At 40.1% G+C, this 20,637-nt stretch overlaps 1 protein-coding gene across 4 annotated transcripts in view; it reads left to right on the forward strand.

The window, feature by feature from the left end:
* Positions 1-20,637, forward strand: part of NR1H4 (nuclear receptor subfamily 1, group H, member 4) — an 80,495-nt gene that overhangs the window by 47,428 nt on the left and 12,430 nt on the right. For 2 of the 4 annotated variants that reach the window (XM_010831600.1, XM_010831598.1), the window contains 5 exons: positions 9,898-10,050; positions 12,193-12,326; positions 14,336-14,434; positions 14,754-14,853; positions 20,019-20,165. In XM_010831600.1, coding sequence (XP_010829902.1) covers positions 9,898-10,050; positions 12,193-12,326; positions 14,336-14,434; positions 14,754-14,853; positions 20,019-20,165 — 633 coding nt within the window. The remainder of the gene's footprint in view (positions 1-9,897; positions 10,051-12,192; positions 12,327-14,335; positions 14,435-14,753; positions 14,854-20,018; positions 20,166-20,637) is intronic. The other 2 variants (XM_010831601.1, XM_010831599.1) reach the window with 1 other exon arrangement.

A 20,637-nucleotide genomic window follows, 5' to 3' on the forward strand; every position in this document is an offset into this window, starting at 1 on the left:
TAAGGCCCAGTTGACTTCACATTCCAGGATGTCTGGCTCTAGGTGAGTGATCACACCATCATGATTATCTGGGTCATGAAGCTCCTTTTTGTACAGTTCTTCTGTGTATTCTTGCCACCTCTTCTTACTATCTTCTGCTTCTGTTAGGTCCATACCATTTCTGTCCTTTATTGAGCCCATCTTTACATGAAATGAGCGTATCAGGGTTCAAATCTGAGCTCTACTATTTACTATCTGTGGGACCTTGAGCAAATTACTTAATTTCTGTGTAACTCAGTGCCCTTATCTGTAAAAGGGAGATAAGAATAAGTCTACCTCATAGGATTGTTATGAATGTTAAGTGAAACACCATATGCAAAATGTTTTAAAGTGTCTGATACAAAATAAGTCATGTATAAGTGAGTGTTAGTCTTTCAGTCATGTCTGACTCTTTGCGACCCTATGGTCTGTTCATAGAATTCTCCAGGCAAGAATAGTGCAGTGGGTTGCCATTCCCTTCTCCAGTGGATCTTCCTAACCCAGGAATCAAAGCCAGGTCTCCTGCATTGCAGGCAGATTCTTTATTGTCTGAACTACCAGGGAAGCCCCTATAAAGTGGGTGGTAGAGTCCTTTTTATGCTACAGTCTGCTGAGGCAGAACTAAACACTGACTCTATTTAGGCCGTATTGGAAGTTAGATAACTAATTGCTTAGTCCTATGTGTTTGTTGCTGTTTAAAAAGCCATGTGTTTGTTGCTGTTGAAAAATCCCCTACAATTATAAGTTAAAGTTACAAATAGATTCAAGGGATTAGATCTGATAGACAGAGTGCCTGAAGAACTATGGATGGAGGTTCGAGACACTGTACAGGAGGCAGTGATCAAGACCATCCCCAAGAAAAAGAAATGCAAAAATGCAAAATGGTTGTCTGAGGAAGCCTTAAAAATAGCTGAGAAAAGAAGAGAAGCAAAAGGCAAAGGAGAAAAGGAAAGATATACCCATTTGAATGCAGAGCTCCAAAGAATAGCAAGGAAAGATAAGAAAGCCTTCCTCAGTGATCAATGCAAAGAAATAGAGGAAAACAATAGAATGGGAAAGACTAGAGATATCTTCAAGAAAAATAGAGATAGCAAGGGAACATTTAATGCAAAGATGGGCACAATAAAGGACAGACATGGTATGGACCTAACAGAAACAGAAGATAGTAAGAAGAGGTGGCAACAATACACAGAAGAACTATACAAATAAGATCTTCATGACCCAGATAATCATAATGGTGTGATCACTCACCTAGAGCCAGACATCCTGGAATGAGAAGTCAAGTCTTCCTAGGTCAAGGGCCTTAGGAAGCATCACTATGAACAAAGCTAGTGGAGGTGATGGAATTCCAGTTGAGCAATTTCAAATCCTAAAAGATGATTCTGTGAAAGTGTTGCACTCAGTATGCAAATTTGGAAAACTCAGCAGTGCTCATAGGACAAGACAAGGTTGGTTTTCACTCCAATCCCAAAGAAAGGCAATCCATAGAATGTTCAAACTACCACGCTAGCAAAGTAATGCTCAAAATTCTCCAAGCCAGGATTCAATAGTACGTGAACTATGAACTTCCCCCAGATGTTCAAGCTGGATTTAGAGAAGGCAGAGGAACCAGAGATCAAATTGCCAACATCCATTGGATCATCAAAAAGCAAGAGAGTTCCAGAAAATCATCTACTTCTGCTTTATTGACTATGCCATATTGACTATGCTTTAGACTGTGTGGATCACAAAAACTGTGGAAAATTCTTAAAGAGATGGGAATACCAGACCACCTGATCTGCCTTCTGAGAAATCTTTATATAGGACAAGAAGCAACAGAACTGGACATGGAACAACAGACTGGTTCCAAATAGGGAAAGGAGTACGTCAAGGCATATTGTCACCCTGCATATTTAACTTATATACAGAGTACATCCTGTGAAATGTTGGGCTGGATGAAGCACAAGCTGGAATCAAGATTGCCAGGAGAAATATCAGTAACCTCAGATATGCAGATGACACCACACTTATGGCAGAAATAGAAGAACTAAAGAGCCTCTTGATGAAAGCGAAAGAGGAGAGTGAAAAAGTTGACTTAAAACTCAACAGTCAGAAAACTAAGATCATGGCATCCAGTCCCATCACTTCATGCCAAATAAATTGGAGAACAGTGGAAACAGTGAGAGACTTTAGTTTTTTAGGCTCCAAAATCACTGCAGATGTTGACTACAGCCATGAAATTATAAGACGCTTGCTCCTTAGAAGAAAAGCTATGACCAACCTAGACAGCATACTGAAAAGCAGAGACATTGCTTTGCAAAGGTCCGTCTAGTCAAAGCTATGTTTTTTCCAGTAGTCATGTATGGATGTGAGAGTTGGACTATAAGGAAAGCTGAGTGCCGAAGAATTGATGCTTTTGAGCTGTGGTGTTGGTGAAGACTCTTGAGAACCCCTTGGACTGCAAGGAGATCCAACCAGCCAATCCTAAAAATCACCTCTGAATATTCATTGGAAGGACTGATGTTGAACCTGAAACTGCAATACTTTGGCCATCTGATACCAAGAACTGACTCACTGGGAAAGACCCTGATGCTGGGAGATTGAGGGCAGGAGGAAAAGGGGATGACAGAGGATGAGATGGTTGGATGACATCACCGACTCGATGGACATGAGTTTGATTAAGCTCCGGGATTTGGTGATGGACAGGGAAGCCTGGTGTGCTGCAGTCCATGGGGTTGCAAAGAGTCGGACATGACTGAACTGAACTGAAAAAGCCAGGGGAGGACTTACCTGGTGGTCTAGTGGTTAAGAATCCTTGCTTCTACTGCAGGGGGCATGAGTTTGAGCTGTGGTCAAGGAAACAGGATTCCGGGCCTTGGTCAAAAAAAAGAAAAAAAAGGCTTAAAGGTTTAAGCATCAACCAACATTTTATTGATTTCAAATTAATGGGTGGCCTACTGTCAGTCCCTGGAGTCCAGTATGTGCCTGTGTGTTTGTATAGGCACGCATGTATGTACGAGTTGGCAGTATATGGGTTCTGTCTGTGTGTGAAAATGAACGTATTAATTGCTCAATTGTCTCTTACTCTTTGCAACCCCATGGTCTGTAGCTCGCCAGGCTCCTCTGTCCATGGAATTCTCCAGGCAAGAATACTTGAACGATTCCCATTCCCTTCTCCAAGGGATCTTCACAACCACAGATCGAGCCCAGATCTCCTGCATTGCAGACAGATGCCCAGGGAAGCCCCAAACAAAAAAGCAGGATGTGCAGTGTTCTGCATAATTGAGGGGTCCATTTTACCATAGCTATTCACCTGCCCCCCCAGGAACCCTCCTAGTGCAACATACCCCTCAGGTGGCAATGCCAGCCCTGTCTACTCATCTTTGACTACCAGGGAGCCTCTGTTCCTCAGAGAATATTTCTTTCTATTCATTTTCAAATGACTTCTTTGATATGGGCATTGTTGAATATGCACTGGACAGAAGCAGAGGTATGTGTGTGGATGGATTTGCATAAGTGTAAATACTGTATATGTAGCCTTATTTAAGTGATATAATGAGAGTATTGTGTTGCCACCTCAGAGTGAAAGCTAATTAATTCAGCTATTGAGATGATAATGATTTCCTTCTCAGTATTAATACAATATTAACAGAATAAAAACAAACAAACAAAAAACCCTGCAGAATTATCCTTTGACTCATCTTGGAATAAGGAATTTTATTTCTGTTAATTATTGAACTATCAGTATTGATCATGATTTTAGAGTGAATCATCCTTGGGAGGGGCTAAGAATAAGTGGAAATATTAACTCAGGTAGGCTAAAGTGGTCATTGAGTTCAATCATTTGGTACCAGGAAAAAAAATTCTTTTTTTTTTGTCTATAGTTTCTTTTGAAATGCATGATCTGGTATTTGCACTCCCAATATCAACAGACTTTTTTTAGACTTCTTGTGGTTAGATTTGACATTTAGGAAAACTGTAGTATCTTTCTTACTGAGAGTTACACTAGCTGACAAATTTACAAGCAAATTTATGACTTTTTTAACCTTGACGTCTCTAACCTTTTCTTCAGCCTGTTTTCATATTGAGTTAGTTATCCAGGCCTGAATGTTCCTGTTTCCTCCTCCCTGTTTTCCCTGCCTCTAAGTCAGGCATCCATCACCCTCTGGCCATAACAGCCTCTTTTCTCCAGTCTCCAGTCTCCCTGTCCCACCTTGATCTTGCTCCAAGGCATCTGCCCAACATACAGATTAGGTTAGACCCTCCCATGCCAAAACCCTTTAAAGGTATTTCAGCTTCTTTGCTTGGAATTCAAGTTCATTTAACCATATTCTGTCCCACCACATGCCCTCATCCAGTTCCCACTAATTCTCCCCACACTCTATCTTCCCATCAAGATGGATTATCAACCCTTCTTTGGAATTTCCATAACTCCATGCCTTTGCTCATTTACCAGTCTTTCCTTCCTCCTTCAAAGTCCATGTTTCAAAATTCTACTTATTCTCTGATGTCCAGCTCAAATTCTAATTCCATCATGAGTTCTGTGACTCCCCCTGTGCTTAGTTGCTCAGTCGTGTCTGACTCTTTGTGACCCAGTGGACTGTAGCCTGCCAGGCTCCTCTGTCCATGGGAATTTTCCAGGCAAGAATATTGGAGTAGGTTGCCATGCCCTCCTCCAGGGGATCTTCCCAACCCCTGCAGGGATTGAACCCAGGTCATCTAGTGTCTTGAGGAAAAGACATATGGGCTCAGAATAGCCCTGAATCATTCCGAGTGACTTCCCCTACTTGGAATTAATCAGAGTCCCATGGACAGAGGAGCCTGGTAGGCTACAGTCCACGGGGTCACAAAGAGTTGGACACGGCTGAGCAACTTCACTTCCAGTTTCTTTCATTCCCAGCCCAGATAATGCCTTTTCCTTAAGACACTAGACTTCTCAGTGATGGGAACGTGTCATATACTTATCTCATTAAAACAATTTTTATTGCCTTCTGCTTGGGAAATTGTAATAACAAATGTGCAAATCTCTAAGTCTATGATGGAACTGCTGTCTCCCCTTTAATGTGGCATATCCTTCACAAGAATTTAGTATGGCCATAGAATGATCACTTTTTCATCTACATTACAATAATTTATTACTTAATTAGGTATCCTATTACTCTCCACTGCATTATACTGTGATTTTATTTCTTTGTCTTGCCACTAAGTTGGAAGCTCTGAGGACAGGAATGTTTTCTTCATCTTGGTATAGCTCTTGCATTCTTTGATGAAGCTTGCAGGGGAGTTAATATTAAGTGATTCTCTTCTGATGTGAGAGGGGCAATTATAGCCTCGTGGTTAAGAGTGTGGGGTTTGGTGCATGACTGCCTGGATTTGAACTTTCTAGTCCACCTTTTAACGATGTGCTCATGACCAAAGTACTTAGCCTCTATGTAGCTTTCTTCTTCATCTGTAATATGGGGACACATAATATTATCTTCATAATAAAATTGATATAAAGACTAAATAAATAATGCAAGTGAAGTGGTTAGAACAAAAGCCAGTGGGTGTTTGGTAAATGTCAGCTATTATTCCAATAGGCTGTTAAAATAGAAGGACACAGCTGTCTCAGTTTTGACAGAGGCAAGAAGACAATAGATGCTATAATTCTAAGCAAGCCCATCTTGTGGTGGGTAGTTAAAGACTAGTTAAATACTGTGCCCACTTTGAAGGTTTGAAGTGAGGAGGAATTTACAGAGGGAGCTTTAAAGGTTTAGGAAATGTGACTAGTGTGCTGGGAATCCCACATCCCCAATTCAAAGGGGTGGGGTGCAGCTGTCTGCCCCTGGGGGCACCAGTGGAAGTTCAGTTCAGTTCAATTCAGTCACTCAATCGGGTCTGACTCTTTGCAACCCTGTAGACTGCAGCACACCAGGCTTGCCTGTCCATCACCAAATCCTGGAGCTTAATCTAACTCATGTCCATCGAATCAGTGATGCCATCCAACCATCTCATCCTCTGTCATCCCCTTCTCCTCCCACCTTCAATCTTTCCCAGCATCAGGGTCTTTCCCAGTGAGTCAACTGTTCGCATGAGCTGGCCAAAGTATTGGAGTTTCAGCTTCAGCATCAGTCCTTCCAATGAACACCCAGGACTGATCTCCTTTAGGATGGACTGGTTGGATCTTCTTGCAGTCCAAGAGACTCTCAAGAGTCTTCTCCAACACCACAGTTCAAAAGCATCAATTCTTTGGCACTCAGCTTTCTTCACAGTCCAACTCTCACATCCATACATGACTACTGGAAAAACCATAGCCTTGACTAGATGGACATTTATTGGCAAAGTAATGTCTCTGCTTTTGAATATGCTATGTAGGTTGGTCATAAGGAGAAAAGGAAGGATATACCCATTTTGTGCAGAGTTCCAAAGAATAGCAAGGAGAGATAAGAAAGCCTTCCCCAGTGATCAGTGCAAAGAAATAGAGGAAAACAACAGAATGGGAAAGACTAGAGATCTCTTCAAGAAAAACAGAGATACTAAGGGAACATTTCATGTAAAAATGGGCACAATAAAGGACAGAAATTGTATGGACCTAATAGAAGTAGAAGAGAGTAAGAAGAGGTGGCAAAAATATACAGAAAAACTATACAAAAAAGATCTTAATGAGCCAGATAATCACAGTGGTGTGATCACTCACCTAGAGCCAGACATCCTGGAATGCGAAGTCAAGGGGGCCTTAGGAAGTATCACTACAAACAAAGCTAGTGGGGGTGAGGGAATTGCAGTTGAGCTATTTCAAATCCTGAAAGATGATGCTGTGAAAGTGCTACACTCAATATGCCAGCAAATTTGGAATACTCAGCAGTGGCCACAGGACTGGAAAAGATCAGTTCTCATTCCAATTCCAAAGAAAGGCAATGCCAAAGAATGCTCAAACTACCACACAATTGCAGTCATCTCACATGCTAGTAAAGTAATGCTCAAAATTCTCCAAGCCAGGCTTCAATAATATGTGAACTGTGAACTTCCAGATGTTAAAGCTCATTTTAGAAAAGGCAGAGGAACCAGTGATCATATTGCCAACATCTGCTGGATCATCAAAAAAGCAAGAGAGTTGCAGAAAAACATCTATTTCTGCTTTATTGACTATGCCAAAGCGTTTGACTGTGTGTATCACCTCAAACTGTGGAAAATTCTGAAAGAGATGGGAATACCAGATGACCTGACCTGTCTCTTGAGAAATCTGTATGCAGGTCAGGAAGCAACAGTTAGAACTGGACAGAGAACAACAGACTGGTTCCAAATAGGAAAAGGAGTATGTCAAGGCTGTGTGTTGTCATCCAGCTTATTTAACTTATATGCAAAGTACATCAAGAGAAACACTGGGCTGGATGAAGCACAGGCTGGAATCAAGATTGCCGGGTGAAATACCAATAACCTCAGATATGCAGATGACACCCCCTTACGGCAGAAAGTGAAGAAGAACTGAAGAGCCTCTTAATGAAAGTAAAAGAGGAGAATGAAAAAGTTGGCTTAAAGCTCAACATTCAGAAAACTAAGATCATGGCATCTGGTCCCATTACTTCCTGGCAAATAGATGAGGAAACAGTGGCACACTTGATTTTTTGTGCTCCAAAATCACTGCAGATGCTGACTCCAACCACGAAATTAAAAGACACTTACTCCTTGAAAGAAAAGTTATGACCAACCTAGACAGTATATTGAAAATCAAAGACACTACTTTTCCAACAAAGGTCTGTCTAGTCAAAGCTGTGGTTTTTCCAGTCATCATGTATGGATGTGAGAGCTGGACTGTAAAGAAAGCTGAGCATCGAAGAATTGATGCTTTTGAACTGTGGTGTTGGAGAAGACTCTTGAGAGTCCCTTGGACTGCGAGGAGATCCAACCAGTCCATCCCAGGGGAAATCCGTCCTGAATATTCATTGGAAGGACTGATGCTGAAGCTGAAACTCCAATACTTTGGCCGTCTGATGCGAAGAACTAACTGATTTGATAAAACCCTGATGCTGGGAAAGATTGAAGGCAGCAGAAGAAGGGGACAACAGAGGATGAGATGGTTGGATAGCATCACCAACTCAATGGACATGAGTTTGAGTAAGCTCCAGGAGTTGGTGAAGGATGGGGAAGCCTGGCGTGCTGCAGTCAGCGGGGTCTCAAAGGGTTGGACTCAAGTGAGCAACTGAATTGAACTGAATGAAGATAACAGCAACCTCTTTCAAAAGTTCTCATGCACACACTGCTGCACTCAGTGCCCCCAACCTGCAGCATGCCACTGCTGACCCACGCCTCTGCCAGACTCCTGGACACTCGTGGGCAAGTCTGGGTCAGTGTCTTGTGGGGTCACAGCTCTTTTCTCCTGGGTCCTGATGCGTACAAGGTTTTCTTTGTGCCCTCGAAGAATCTGTTTCCCCAGTCCTGTGTAAGTTTTGGTGGCTCTGTAGTGGGGTTAATGGCAACCTCCTCCAAGAGGGCTTATGCCATACCCAGGTCTCCTGCACCCAGAGTCCCTGCCCTAGTGGCAGGCCACTGCTGACAAATACCTCCACAGGAGACATTCAAACACTCAACACCAGTGGAAAAAGTATGGAGCTTTTATGGGAATTAGGAAAAGATACCCCTCTTCCCCAGATAAGGTCTGTGCACTGAGGAGGCCCTGCTGCCCTGCGCCCAGTGGAAGGGTTGTCAACAAGACCCCTTGAGGAGACTGAAAAATATTCCCACAGCTGAGGGACACCAGAGATCGATGTCTGACTTTCACCTGAGGAGTTGAAAGGTCAAGAGGGCAGGTAGCTGACTGCTCATAGATAGGTGGGAGATAGGTCTGAGTTTGTTGGAGCAGAGAAAACAGCATGGGGTTAAGTCCATGCTAAAAGCGCCACATGGAGGGATGTCAGAAGAAAGCGAATGGAGGTGAATTGCCAAATTCCTGGAAGCAGAGGGAGATACAAGCCATGGGCTAGAAGAGATACATATTCGCCCTCATCAAGGAGAGGGGAGGAGTTCTCAAAATAACAGGACCTGTGGGATAAAGAGTTGATTTCAGAAACTCACTAGGTAGAAACCAGCTTCTGACAACACCAGCCAAGGAAGCACTTCCTGTCACTTCCTCCCCTGTCTCCCACAATTCTTTCTTGATTCGCCATGGAAGAGCCAGGAACTATGGTCATCCAGGTCCATGGGTGGAGGAGGAACAGGAGAAGCAGAGAGGGAGTCAGTCAATCCCTTGCCCTACTCCAGACAACTGAACTGAAGCAGCAGTGGGTATGGCTACATCTTCTTCAGGGAGATGCTTATTTTTAAAGCAAGGTATGCATGTTTATTATTATACCAAGCGGGTATATTAAGTACTGAAATGAAACCTCAAATGTGACCTCTCCCTGTCTGCCTGGTAAACAGTACCTTGTTTTTTAAGACAGCTCATTTCTCGCTTCTGATTCTGACCTCTGCATCCAGAACTAACCATTCAGCCAGCTTCTTTGCCCCAGCACAGCCCAGGAACACAGAATTTCCCTGATTTGGTTGTTTGCATCTCTTTGTTCTCAGCCCATAAACTGTAAGAGGGCAGGGATGACTTATTCAACTCTTTATCACTAGCACCTAGAGCTCATTAGCGGGTAATTGTCTCCCTGTAAAGATATACTAATGAAAGTAATCTATCTTTTAAAACCAAGAGTTTTTCTAATAGAGGCTATCATTCAAGCATGTCTTTATTTTTGAGAGATAAATCATTAAAATAGCAGCCAATCTGGACCATGCAGTGCAACCAAAAGGACATCTGTTACAGGTATGGTCGAGGATGGCCTGGGTGCCCTGCAGGGGTTCATGAGAAGATGCTCTGCCATCTCTGGAGTCAAGTGTGTTGTTAGTAGCCTCTTACTCCTTTCTGTGTTTCTTCCCCAGGTTTCTTCAGAAGAAGCATTACCAAAAACGCTGTGTACAAGTGTAAAAACGGGGGCAACTGTGTGATGGACATGTACATGCGAAGGAAGTGCCAAGAGTGTCGACTAAGGAAATGCAAAGAAATGGGAATGTTGGCTGAATGTATGTATACAGGTATTTGCATCAAGCAATTAAATTCCACTAAAAATCTCTTAAGGAGGCAGATGTCAGGTAATCCATATGATTAGAATGGTAGGTCACAAATTGAGGAAGGGACTTAGTAAACCATCTAAGTTCTTGAAAAGAATAATGAACCACTGAAATTGTCCAAACTGTCAGCTGCAGAGCACTTCATACACCTGAAAGAAACAGCTGTATTTTAGTGTCCATTCTTGCAATGAATTATATGTGAAGTGAAGTGGCTTTAACATATAGCCAAAATAGCACATTTTAATTAGCTACAAAGAATAAAAGTCTAAAAGTTTCCTCCAAATATAATTTAATATCCTGCTTACTTATTAATTAGCATAAAAATTCACAGCTGTGGGGAAAATTAAAAATGTTTTATAAGATATAACTGCCTCTGAATTGTCTAGATAGAGTTTTAAACCAGGTCATTTTATTAAGACTCCTTCTTTGTGCAGCTTTGAACCAATTTGTATAGGTTTACACAGGAAATTAACTACTCCGAGTTTTAATATAATTTGGTCTTTCGATCAGATAAAGAAACACTGTATTAACTGCTGGCTTTGTGAGAAACCGTAATCTTCATCAGAATTTGGGATGCACGCTAGTATGTAACATATTAATTTTTCATTCTGAAAATTCTGCAGACCCCTCAGATTCTGAGATATGTCCTCTTCCTTCTCAAAACACAAATAGACAAACAAACATCACCAAGGAGATGATAACATTCACAGAGGGAATGCCACATGAAATAAAATCCTTTGGAAGATGACTCCAGTTCTATTGTTCCCCAACCATAGGCAACTGGGATGGACCCAAAGAAATAATGCGTGCAGGAAGGAGAAAAAAATAGGGCAGTGTAAATAATCCAGCTCTGGATGGATGAAAGTTTTATAGTGGCCGATCACAATCTCTTCTTAGCATGTATGAAACAAGAGACTGCAGCAGGGGCTGCGGCTGGAATCCAATCTTCCAGTGGAAACACTCACTTCGATCCTAGGTGGTTCATGTTCCTCATCACTTAAATATGAACCTGTTCCAACTAAGTCCTGAGGACATTTTTCATGATCCTACCTACAAGAGTCTATAATATTATTTATGAAAACACAGACTCATCCAGCAACAGATACAGGAACTTTTGTATGACCCTATAAAATACATGCCCTGGACAAAGAAATTCTTGGAGATCTGTTTCATTAACATTGAGAGAATGAGGAAGTTAAATGGGAACATGGGAGATTGTTCTCCAGTATTTTAGATTGTTCTGTTTAAGTGAAAATTCATGATGATATTGTATGATTATTCAAAGTGTGAAAGTGTTAGTTGCTCAGTCATGTCCAACTCTGCAACCCCATGGACTGTAGCCTGGCAGGCTTCTCTGTCCATGGAGTTCTCCAGGCAAGAATTTTGGAGTGGGCAGCTAGTATCTTCTCCAGGGGATCTTCCCTACCCTGAAATCAAACCTGGGTCTCCTGCATTGTAGGCAGATTCTTTAACTTTTGAGCCATCAGGGAAGCCCCATGATTATTAAAAAAAAAAAAATTTCAAAGTCCCCTGGAGTTATTTTCATCTATAACTATATTCTCAATAATTTATACAATTCTGAAAATTAACAGAACTTTAAGATTTTTCCCTAAAGGATGTTGACCTCATTTTACCCAACACATTTACTTCTGTGTTTAATGTGAAATTGAATATACTTCTTACAGTACATTATGTAAACATCAATGAAAAATAATATGTTTTGAAACACTAGCTTCCGAGGCCCCCTAGGCCAGTAAGAGGGTGAGTGTCACTCACCTTCTTTTACTGACTACCTTACATTTGTACAATGCTTTGTTATTACAGATTCTTTGTTTACTCATTTTAAAAAGTGACCTAGTCATATTTAATCTACAAAAAACTCTATAGGGTAAATATCATTTCCATTTTATCAAGGAAGAAACGGAGACTCACAGGAGATATATTTCTTGTTCAAGATCAAGTCTTACAGTGCCAGCAGGGCTGGAATCAGCTCAGTGCCAGATGGCAAAGGAGACCTTTAGAGCTGACTATAGCTCAGCTGCCTTGTGACCACACACATCCAATAGGACTTTCCTTGGATGGTGAAGACTCTGCTTATTTTTTCAGGCTTGTTAACTGAAATTCAGTGTAAATCTAAACGACTGAGAAAAAACGTGAAGCAGCATGCAGATCAGGCCATCCATGAAGACAGTGAAGGACGTGACCTGCGACAAGTGACCTCGACAACTAAGTCATGCAGGGTAATGATGGGCCACGGTGTTGGTCAGAACCAGTGGCTGCTGAGCTTCCAGGATGTCGTGACATGGGCGGGGGGCTTTCAGACGAGGGCCACAGCCACAACCAGGATTTCATTTCAAGTGTGTGTCAAGTGGATTTCTTCTTTGCTTTTTATTTATTTATTTTAAATATTTATATATTTATTTGGCTGTGCCAAGTCTTAGTTGTGGCAAACAAGATCTTTAGTTGCACCACATGGGATCTAGTTCCCTTACTAGGAAATGAACCCGGGGGTTCAATTCAATGCCTGTGTTGGGGGCATGGAGTCTTAGCCACTGGCCCACCAGGAAAGTCCCTCTTCTTTGCTTTTTAATCAAAAGAGTAATATATGATTCCATGTAAAAATTCAAAAGATAACAAAAGCCATTCCCTTCTCCAGGGGATCTTCCCAACCCAGGGATCAAACCTGGGTCTCCTGCTTTGCAGGCAGACTCTTGAGCCACCAGGGAAGCCTATGTAAACATGGATGAAGTAAAATAAGTGCAAGTTCCCCATCTCCTTGACTCCATTCCTCTCCTGCTTCCCCGAGTTTGCCAGTGGGAATGGCTTGGGATATAAAGAGGATTTTTTAAAGCCACATTTTGATGACATTTTTTCCTTGTCATTGAGAAGGGAGGCTCAGACCAGAAAGGATGTGGATTCAATAGAGGCTTGTGGATTAGTCCTCATGGGGTAAGACAGGGTGAATACACATCTGTGGATCAATAGGGAAAGGCCATTCCCACCGAGGTCACAAATTACTCAAGAAATCCTTTCAGGATTTCAGACAAAACAGAGGAACTGCATGTTGGATGCTTGGCCAAACATATGATGATGGTGCACAGGACTTTTGGAAAAATTTTAACTTTCCATTAGTTGAAAAACGAGTAATCTATGATCAGTCAAGTCATACCTTTCTCAATATTATACCGCTGATGAAAATGTCATCCATGTTTAGTTTTGCAACTATGTTCTGTTGTATTCATTTCAGAAAAAAATAATTTTATGTTAAAAGTACAGATGACCCTTAAACAACATGAGGGTGATTAGGGGTATCCACTCTCAAGCAGTTGAAAATCCACATGTTATTTCACATGCTAGCCCTCCAGTAACCTCAGTTCTGCGTCCGTGAATTCAAAAACCAACCACAGATTCTGTAGTGCAGCAGAACATGTTTAACAAAAGAAATTCATGCATAAGTGGACCCACATAGTTCAAACCCTGTGTTGTTCAAGGGTCGGCTATATTGCTTTGCCACAGTGCTTTGTCAATAATACTTTGGTAAAGGAAGCAACGAGTTGACACAATTAGTCTCATCTCACAAAAGATGCTAATCAGAGGGAAAGAGGTGTTTGGGGTCTGAATTGTCCAGATTGATGACTCACTACTTAAGGGGTTGGTAACATTTCTATAAAGGACCAGATATTTTAGGCCTTGGCCACACGGTCTCTGTGAGAACCATTCAACTCCGCCATGGTAGTGCAAAAGCAGTATAGACAATACACTGAAAAGCGAGTGTAGTTCTGTTGAAATAAATTTATAAAACCAGGTGGATTTAGTCCATGGGCTACAGTTGGTTGATCCCTGTTCCACATAACTACACTTAGGTGGAGTCTCCATTTTATATGTGGGAAGCTGTTCTTAGTTATGATTAAACTTTGAATTTTCAGTAATTTTGTGAATTGTCTTGATAGGCTTCATATCCAGATTATTATTTCTTCATAAGAAATACATGAAAGGAATATTTTGCTATCCATGTTTTGTAGATAGGAAAATTAGCCACGTGGGACAAATTTAGTGAAATGTGATATAGCTTGTCCAATGACCCAGAGAAAGCAAGTACACATTATAACAGAGTGCGTGCACAGTTTCTGCCGTATTTAGGGCTTTTTTCAACAGTTTCTGCTAGTGGTTTACTCTAGATGAATGCATATATGAGAAACATGCCTTATAACCACCTTCCCTAACACCTTTTATTTTTTTGCCAGTGTAGGAGAAAACTGAACTCACCCCAGATCAACAGAATCTTCTTCATTATATTATGGATTCATATAGCAAGCAGAGGATGCCTCAGGAAATAACAAATAAATTTGTATGTACAATATCTGAAAATTATGTGTTTGAAGTTAATATTTTCTCGAGCTTTGACTACCTTGGAGGTCAAATTTATATATGAATATGTTACTTTAAAATGATTAGGGCTTAGAATTAAAGTTATACTTTAAACTTTTTGCTACATTAAACAAAGAATAAGTCTCATATTTAGCTTGGTAATAGCATTTGTTCTCCAAAGATCTGAAAATATGAGTTGGGTCTTAAATTTTATCATATAAATATGATTCTGTAGTCTAATAATTTTATGTTGATTTCTCTGATCTGCTTATTGTTTGCTTTTTTTTCTTAAAATTTAGTTAAAAGAAGAATTCAGCGCAGAAGAAAATTTTATCATTTTAACTGAAATGGCTACCAGTCATGTACAGGTTCTTGTAGAATTCACAAAAAAACTTCCAGGTATCTTTGCACATACTTATTTCTCTACTATACTGTACAGTATTCTTGTGACATTGAAAGGCAGGTGTCTGTTTATCATCGAATGGGAGTCATCTCACATCTGCTCTAAATTCATGTGTCTACTACAGACATGAAATATTAGGGCCAGATCATGTTCCACTCATCAGCAAGTCATTTATAATAATTCACCAAATGACAGATTAAAAATTGAAACTTTGCAGAATTGTTATTCGTCCATTTATTCATCCAATAAGCATTTCTGATACCTGCTCTATACTAAGTGAAAGTTGCTCAGTCATGTCTGACTCTGTGTCTCAACTGCTATCTCAGATGGTAAAGAATCTGGTTGCAATTTGGGAGACCCAGGTATGATCCTTGGGTTGGGAAGATTTCCTGGAAAAGGGAATGGCTACGCACTCCAGTTTTCTTGCCTAGAGAATTCCATGGATAAAGGAGCCCCGCGGGCTACAGTCCATGGGGTCACAAAGAGTCAGACACGACTGAGCAGCTAAGACGTTCCCTTTCACTATAATAAGTACCTAACAATTACCTTCAAGTAGAGTAACTAAAGGCTAAAAAAAAATTTTAATGTATACAAAGCACTGTTTGAAGAGAGAGAAAGTGGTTCCTAATTGTACCTGAGAAAGACCAGGAGGCTTCAGAAAGAATCTTATTGATTTGGGTATAAAACAAAAAAGGAGTTTTCCTGGTGATAGGAAAGAAGGGACATTCCAAGTTGAGAGATCTGCTTGTGAAAATGTAATGAAGCATGAACAACAATAGAATTATTAGAGATGGGAGAAGATTCAGTGTATCTATGGTGGGCTCCTTGGTTTGACATAAGGCAGATTGGTACCAGACTGATGAGGACATAACTAAAGGATTTAATTCTTATCCCCTGGATGGTAAGGGGTTTTGGTGGCTTTATTTATTTATTTTTGAAGTACAACATGATGAAGTTTATGTTACAGAGATATGACTTTATTGGGTTTGTATAAGATGGATTTGAAAAGGAAAGCATTGCAGGTAGTCAGAATCAGTTAGTATGCCTACTGCACCAATCTAGGTAAAGGGCTTGAAATAAAGCAATGCAGAGGAAATGAAGAGAGACTCAAAAATTGATAGGGCTTGATGAACAGTTGTATGTGGAGGATGAGGGAGAGGGACTTATCCATAATCATTTAGATTGTGTGTGCATGCTCAATCATGTCTGACTCTTTGTGATCCCATGGACTGTAGCCCACCAGGCTCCACAGTCCGTGGAATTTTCCAGGCAAGAAGTGGATTGCCATTCCCTTCTCCAGCTGATTTTCCCAACCCGTGGATTTAACCTTCGTCTCCTGAGTCTCCTGCATTGGCAGGCAGCCACCTTGGAAGCCCCATTTAGATGGTGCCAGTGCATTAACTGGAATTCAAGATTCTTATCTCCCAAAGTTACACCCCTCCCCAGCCCCCATTTTCCAGCTGCATTATCAATGCTAAGTCAATAGGTTTAAGTTGTTTCAGTGTTTTTAAAATATGTTAGTGCATTGGACGGAGAAGGCAATGGCACCCCACTCCAGGACTCTTGCCTGGAAAATCCCATTGGCGGAGCAGCCTGATAGGCTGCAGTCCATGGGGTTGCTAGAAGTCGGACAGGACTGAGCAGCTTCACTTTCACTTTTCACTTCCATGCATTGGAGAAAGAAATGGCAACCCACTCCAGTGTTCTTGCCTGGAGAATCCCAGGGACGGGGGAGCCTGGTGGGCTGCCATCTATGGGGTCGCACAGAGTCGGACATGACTGAAGCGACTTAGCAGCAACAGAAGCAGTACATTAGAAACCCATGGTCTAGTAGAGTATATACCTTGTATAGTAGCACAACACTGTAATATTGTTATAGAAGGTAACTTCTGATGTAGGATTTTAATTAGACATTTAATTTGCTTTCTTTTGCTAGCATTATGCTATTATTTTATTAAATGTGTCATAGATAGACATAAACTTATGTAAAAGTCATAAAACGTTGGGAGAAAGTTCTTATCATTGAAACATTAATATATCTCATTCCTTTATTAACAATGAAAGAGAAACTTAATTTGTTGTATGCTAATTTAGCTAAAGCAATCTTGATCAAAACCAAGATTGTACAAGAGCAGAAACTAGGTCAGGGGTAGAACTAGGAAAGGGAGAATGTGATGTTCTTGGTTGCTTATGGGAAAAGGTTTTTCAGTTCAAATGGTCAGTTGGTATTGAACCAAGGAATAACTGAAGAAAAGAAAGAATCTTATTTACAAGAAGGTGGCTTATCTGAAAGCAGTGGCAAGAATCTTATACACCTCTTCATTTCCAGTGCCTAACATAGTTCCCGAGGGAGAGAAACAATTAATGCATGTTTAATTAATGCATGTTTTATGAATAAAGTAGAAGGAAAAAAATTTAAATACAGCAGGAAATTAAAGGCAAGAAAATCTTGAGAAACTAAGAATATTGATTAACAAGAACTTTAGAAATGACAACATTATTATGTATAATAATAATAGGGATATAATACCAGTATGAAAGGGTATTTTGTGAAAGACGCAGCAAGAGTCTTTCAGCACTTTGAGCATAACCTGTGCCAGGCACTATCCAGGGTGCTGGAGACTCAGCAAGGCTCCTGCCCTCAGAGGAGCTCTTAGGGTCTTTAAGGTAGTGACTTTTGTTTTTTTTTAAGAGACAGAAAAGACAAATTCTTAGAACAGGGGAAGGTTATTCATTACCAGTAGGAAAAGAGATGGTTACAGCAGAGCTGCTATTACAGAGGTTCTGAGACTTGGCCTGATCAGGCATTTGTGACACTGAGATGGAAATGAGACTTCAGGCCTGATTTAAGTTTCTGGGTTATATTTTAGGAAGAGAAACAAAGGGGCATAGCTTCTAAAAGTGTGATTCAGAATCTTGGGTAGGAGGTAGACAGGGAATATAATTTGAAAAAGCTTATTCTTTACTCTCACAATCTGATTTTATACTTGGTTAAAATACAAATTATGGAAAAGGACTTAAATGTTTGCTTATCAATGGGGGGATAAATTTAAAAGATTAATGGACTTTGATAAAAAAAATTCCTACCTTTCCAAACCTCCTTAAAAATCATACCTCGTAGATCTGGGCCATCTCAGAAGGCAGGCTCAGCAGGCAGGCAAAGAAGGAATCTTTGACTCCATTTTTTAAAGTTTTAGATGGAAAAACTCTGAATAAATTGGTGTCCATTGTAAGTAATTCAATCACCTGACTCAAACAACGCAGAAATATATGGAGCAGAAAGTTAGGGTTAGAAAGTCCCCTCTTCACCCACCTGTATCATCTTTATTCTAGTCCACCATTAATAGAAGTCTGGTTTGATTTCTTTCACATATTTTTATCTCTACAAATGTACACATACGTAGGTTTTTTAACATTTATGAGATCATAAAATATATATTTCTTTGGGAGTATTTTTTTTAAGCATCTGTGATTTTCCCATGTCCATATGTGTAAATCAGTCTCATGCTTTTAAGAACTGCATAGTATTCTATTGTAATAATAATAGTTAACATTATTTAAGTACTTACTGTATGTCAAAAACTGTACTAAGTTATTTAATGCAATTGTTTCATTAATACTTCTGCCAATCCTAAGAAGCAGGTACTTTTATAATCCCCATTTTGGAGATGAAGAAAGTGAGGCATTAAGATTATGTTTTCTAATACCACAAAGATAGCAAGTGTCAAAGACAGAATTTTATTCCAGGCAACCTGATTTTAGAGACCTTATTTTATACTGTCCTCCATACTGTAATATTTTATACTGATTTACCATAATTTATTTAGGTAATCACCATTAACGGACTCTTGCTATGTTTTCAGTTCTTCAATTCATTCATTTATTCATTAAGCAAGTATTTTTGAATGCCTGTCATCAATGTAGTGACTTTTAATTCTTGGCATTACTCTCTTCTCTGAATTCTGTTGCTCTTTAATGCTTTTCCAGGGCATTTAGACTCTGATGGCATTAGTTTATTTCTATCTGTGTTCATGTGTCCATGTGTGTCTGTGTATTAATACATATATGTACATGAGTTTGTGTTTGTTTCCCATTCATTCATTTAGTCATTATAAAATTATTTAGCAAATAATTCTTGGATACAAGTTATATGTCAGGCACTTGGAACAGAAATGAATGAAACAGGCAAAGTTTCTGTCTTCAAAGTTTATACTCTAGCAGAGTGACAGACAATTAACAAATAATCCAGTAATCCTATAGTATCATGTCAGACAGTGTTAAGTTCTCTGAATGAAAATAAAGAAGGTAGGGGCTAGTGAGTGCTGGGAAGTACTATTTTAGGTAGGGCCACCTTGAAGCAGAGACCTGCCTACAGTGAGGGAGTGAGGTATGGGGATAGTCGGAGAAAGGCAAACACCCTGAAGCAAAATTAGACTTGTGGGCTCACAGCAGAGCCAGGAGTCAGTGTGGCTGGAGCACAATGACTGAAGAGGAGGTGATGAAGGAGAAAAGGAGGTCAAAGAGGCTTCTGGGGACTGTAGCCTATAAGTCTGCATAAGGACTTTGGATTTTCCGGGCAGCATTATATTTCTTCAGGTCATCAGTTCTTTCCCATATTTCTCTTATTTTCCCTACCCTGCATGTGCAGTGCTGAGCTCAGAGCAGACACCTCAGCATGGCCCTGATTGTGTTTTTGGCAAGGAGGGTAGAATGCCGCTTCTTCACATGAGTTGGTCAAATATTCACTTAAGCCTCTGAGTACATGTAAAATGTTTTCTGGCTTGTGGATACTTCCATTCTACAGAGTCAACCCTCCCTGACCCTTTCTGATGTGACTAAAATAATGGTTCAAAGACAATATGCTTTGTCTCCAGTATTTCATCTGAATCAGCCTGTGTCTTCCATAGTATACAAGTATATATATTTGGTGTAGACATGATATCCTTTTTTGCCCAATTCATTGACCAAATCCTGCTCAATGAATATAAAAGTCAGCTTCTATTTGGGGAATACAACAGATACTTATTAACTCGATTTGGCTACTCAGTCTTAAAACAATTACAAAGTCACTTTATGGAAATGTTCTATCAGTGGGGATGGTGAAATATTGTTATACAACATTCAACTTTTTGATACCGATTTGATTACCATCTTCATTCAGGATTTCAGACATTGGACCATGAAGATCAGATTGCTTTGCTGAAAGGGTCTGCAGTTGAAGCGATGTTTCTCCGTTCAGCTGAGATTTTCAGTAAGAAACTTCCAGCTGGACATACTGACCTACTGGAAGAAAGAATTCGAAAGAGTGGTAAGTAACTTGGTTAATGGTAAGAAACGTTTGTTCCTGCAAGTAAGAATTTGAATATGCCATGAAGGCAGGCCTCTTGCCTGTCCTATGCAATTTATGCCCATTGTGACTAGCATGGAAAATGACTCAAAAAAGAAAAGATGCAATTTAAATAGATGCAAATTTTGTGACTTGGTTCAAAAATTCTTGTTGTAATAGCAAAATACCAAAAATACTCTTTTCACTGTATTAAGATGAAGAACCAAAGGAGAACATTTTTTAAATATTGGAAAATTAGTCTGATTTTTAAAATACCATAAAGGAGTGGGGATTATTCAGTCTAGAAAAAGATCCATTTATTCAGAAACTTCAGCTATGAATGACTATGTATCAAGCTATTTATCTCAGTTCAAAGCCAAATAAGAAATAATACCAATAGCAACATTTATATATCACTTATTGGGTTTCAGGCACTGTTCTAAATACTTTATAT

This window comes from Bison bison, unplaced genomic scaffold (assembly GCF_000754665.1).
Source record: "Bison bison bison isolate TAMUID 2011002044 unplaced genomic scaffold, Bison_UMD1.0 scf7180017864529, whole genome shotgun sequence".
Taxonomy (NCBI): Eukaryota; Metazoa; Chordata; class Mammalia; order Artiodactyla; family Bovidae; genus Bison; species Bison bison.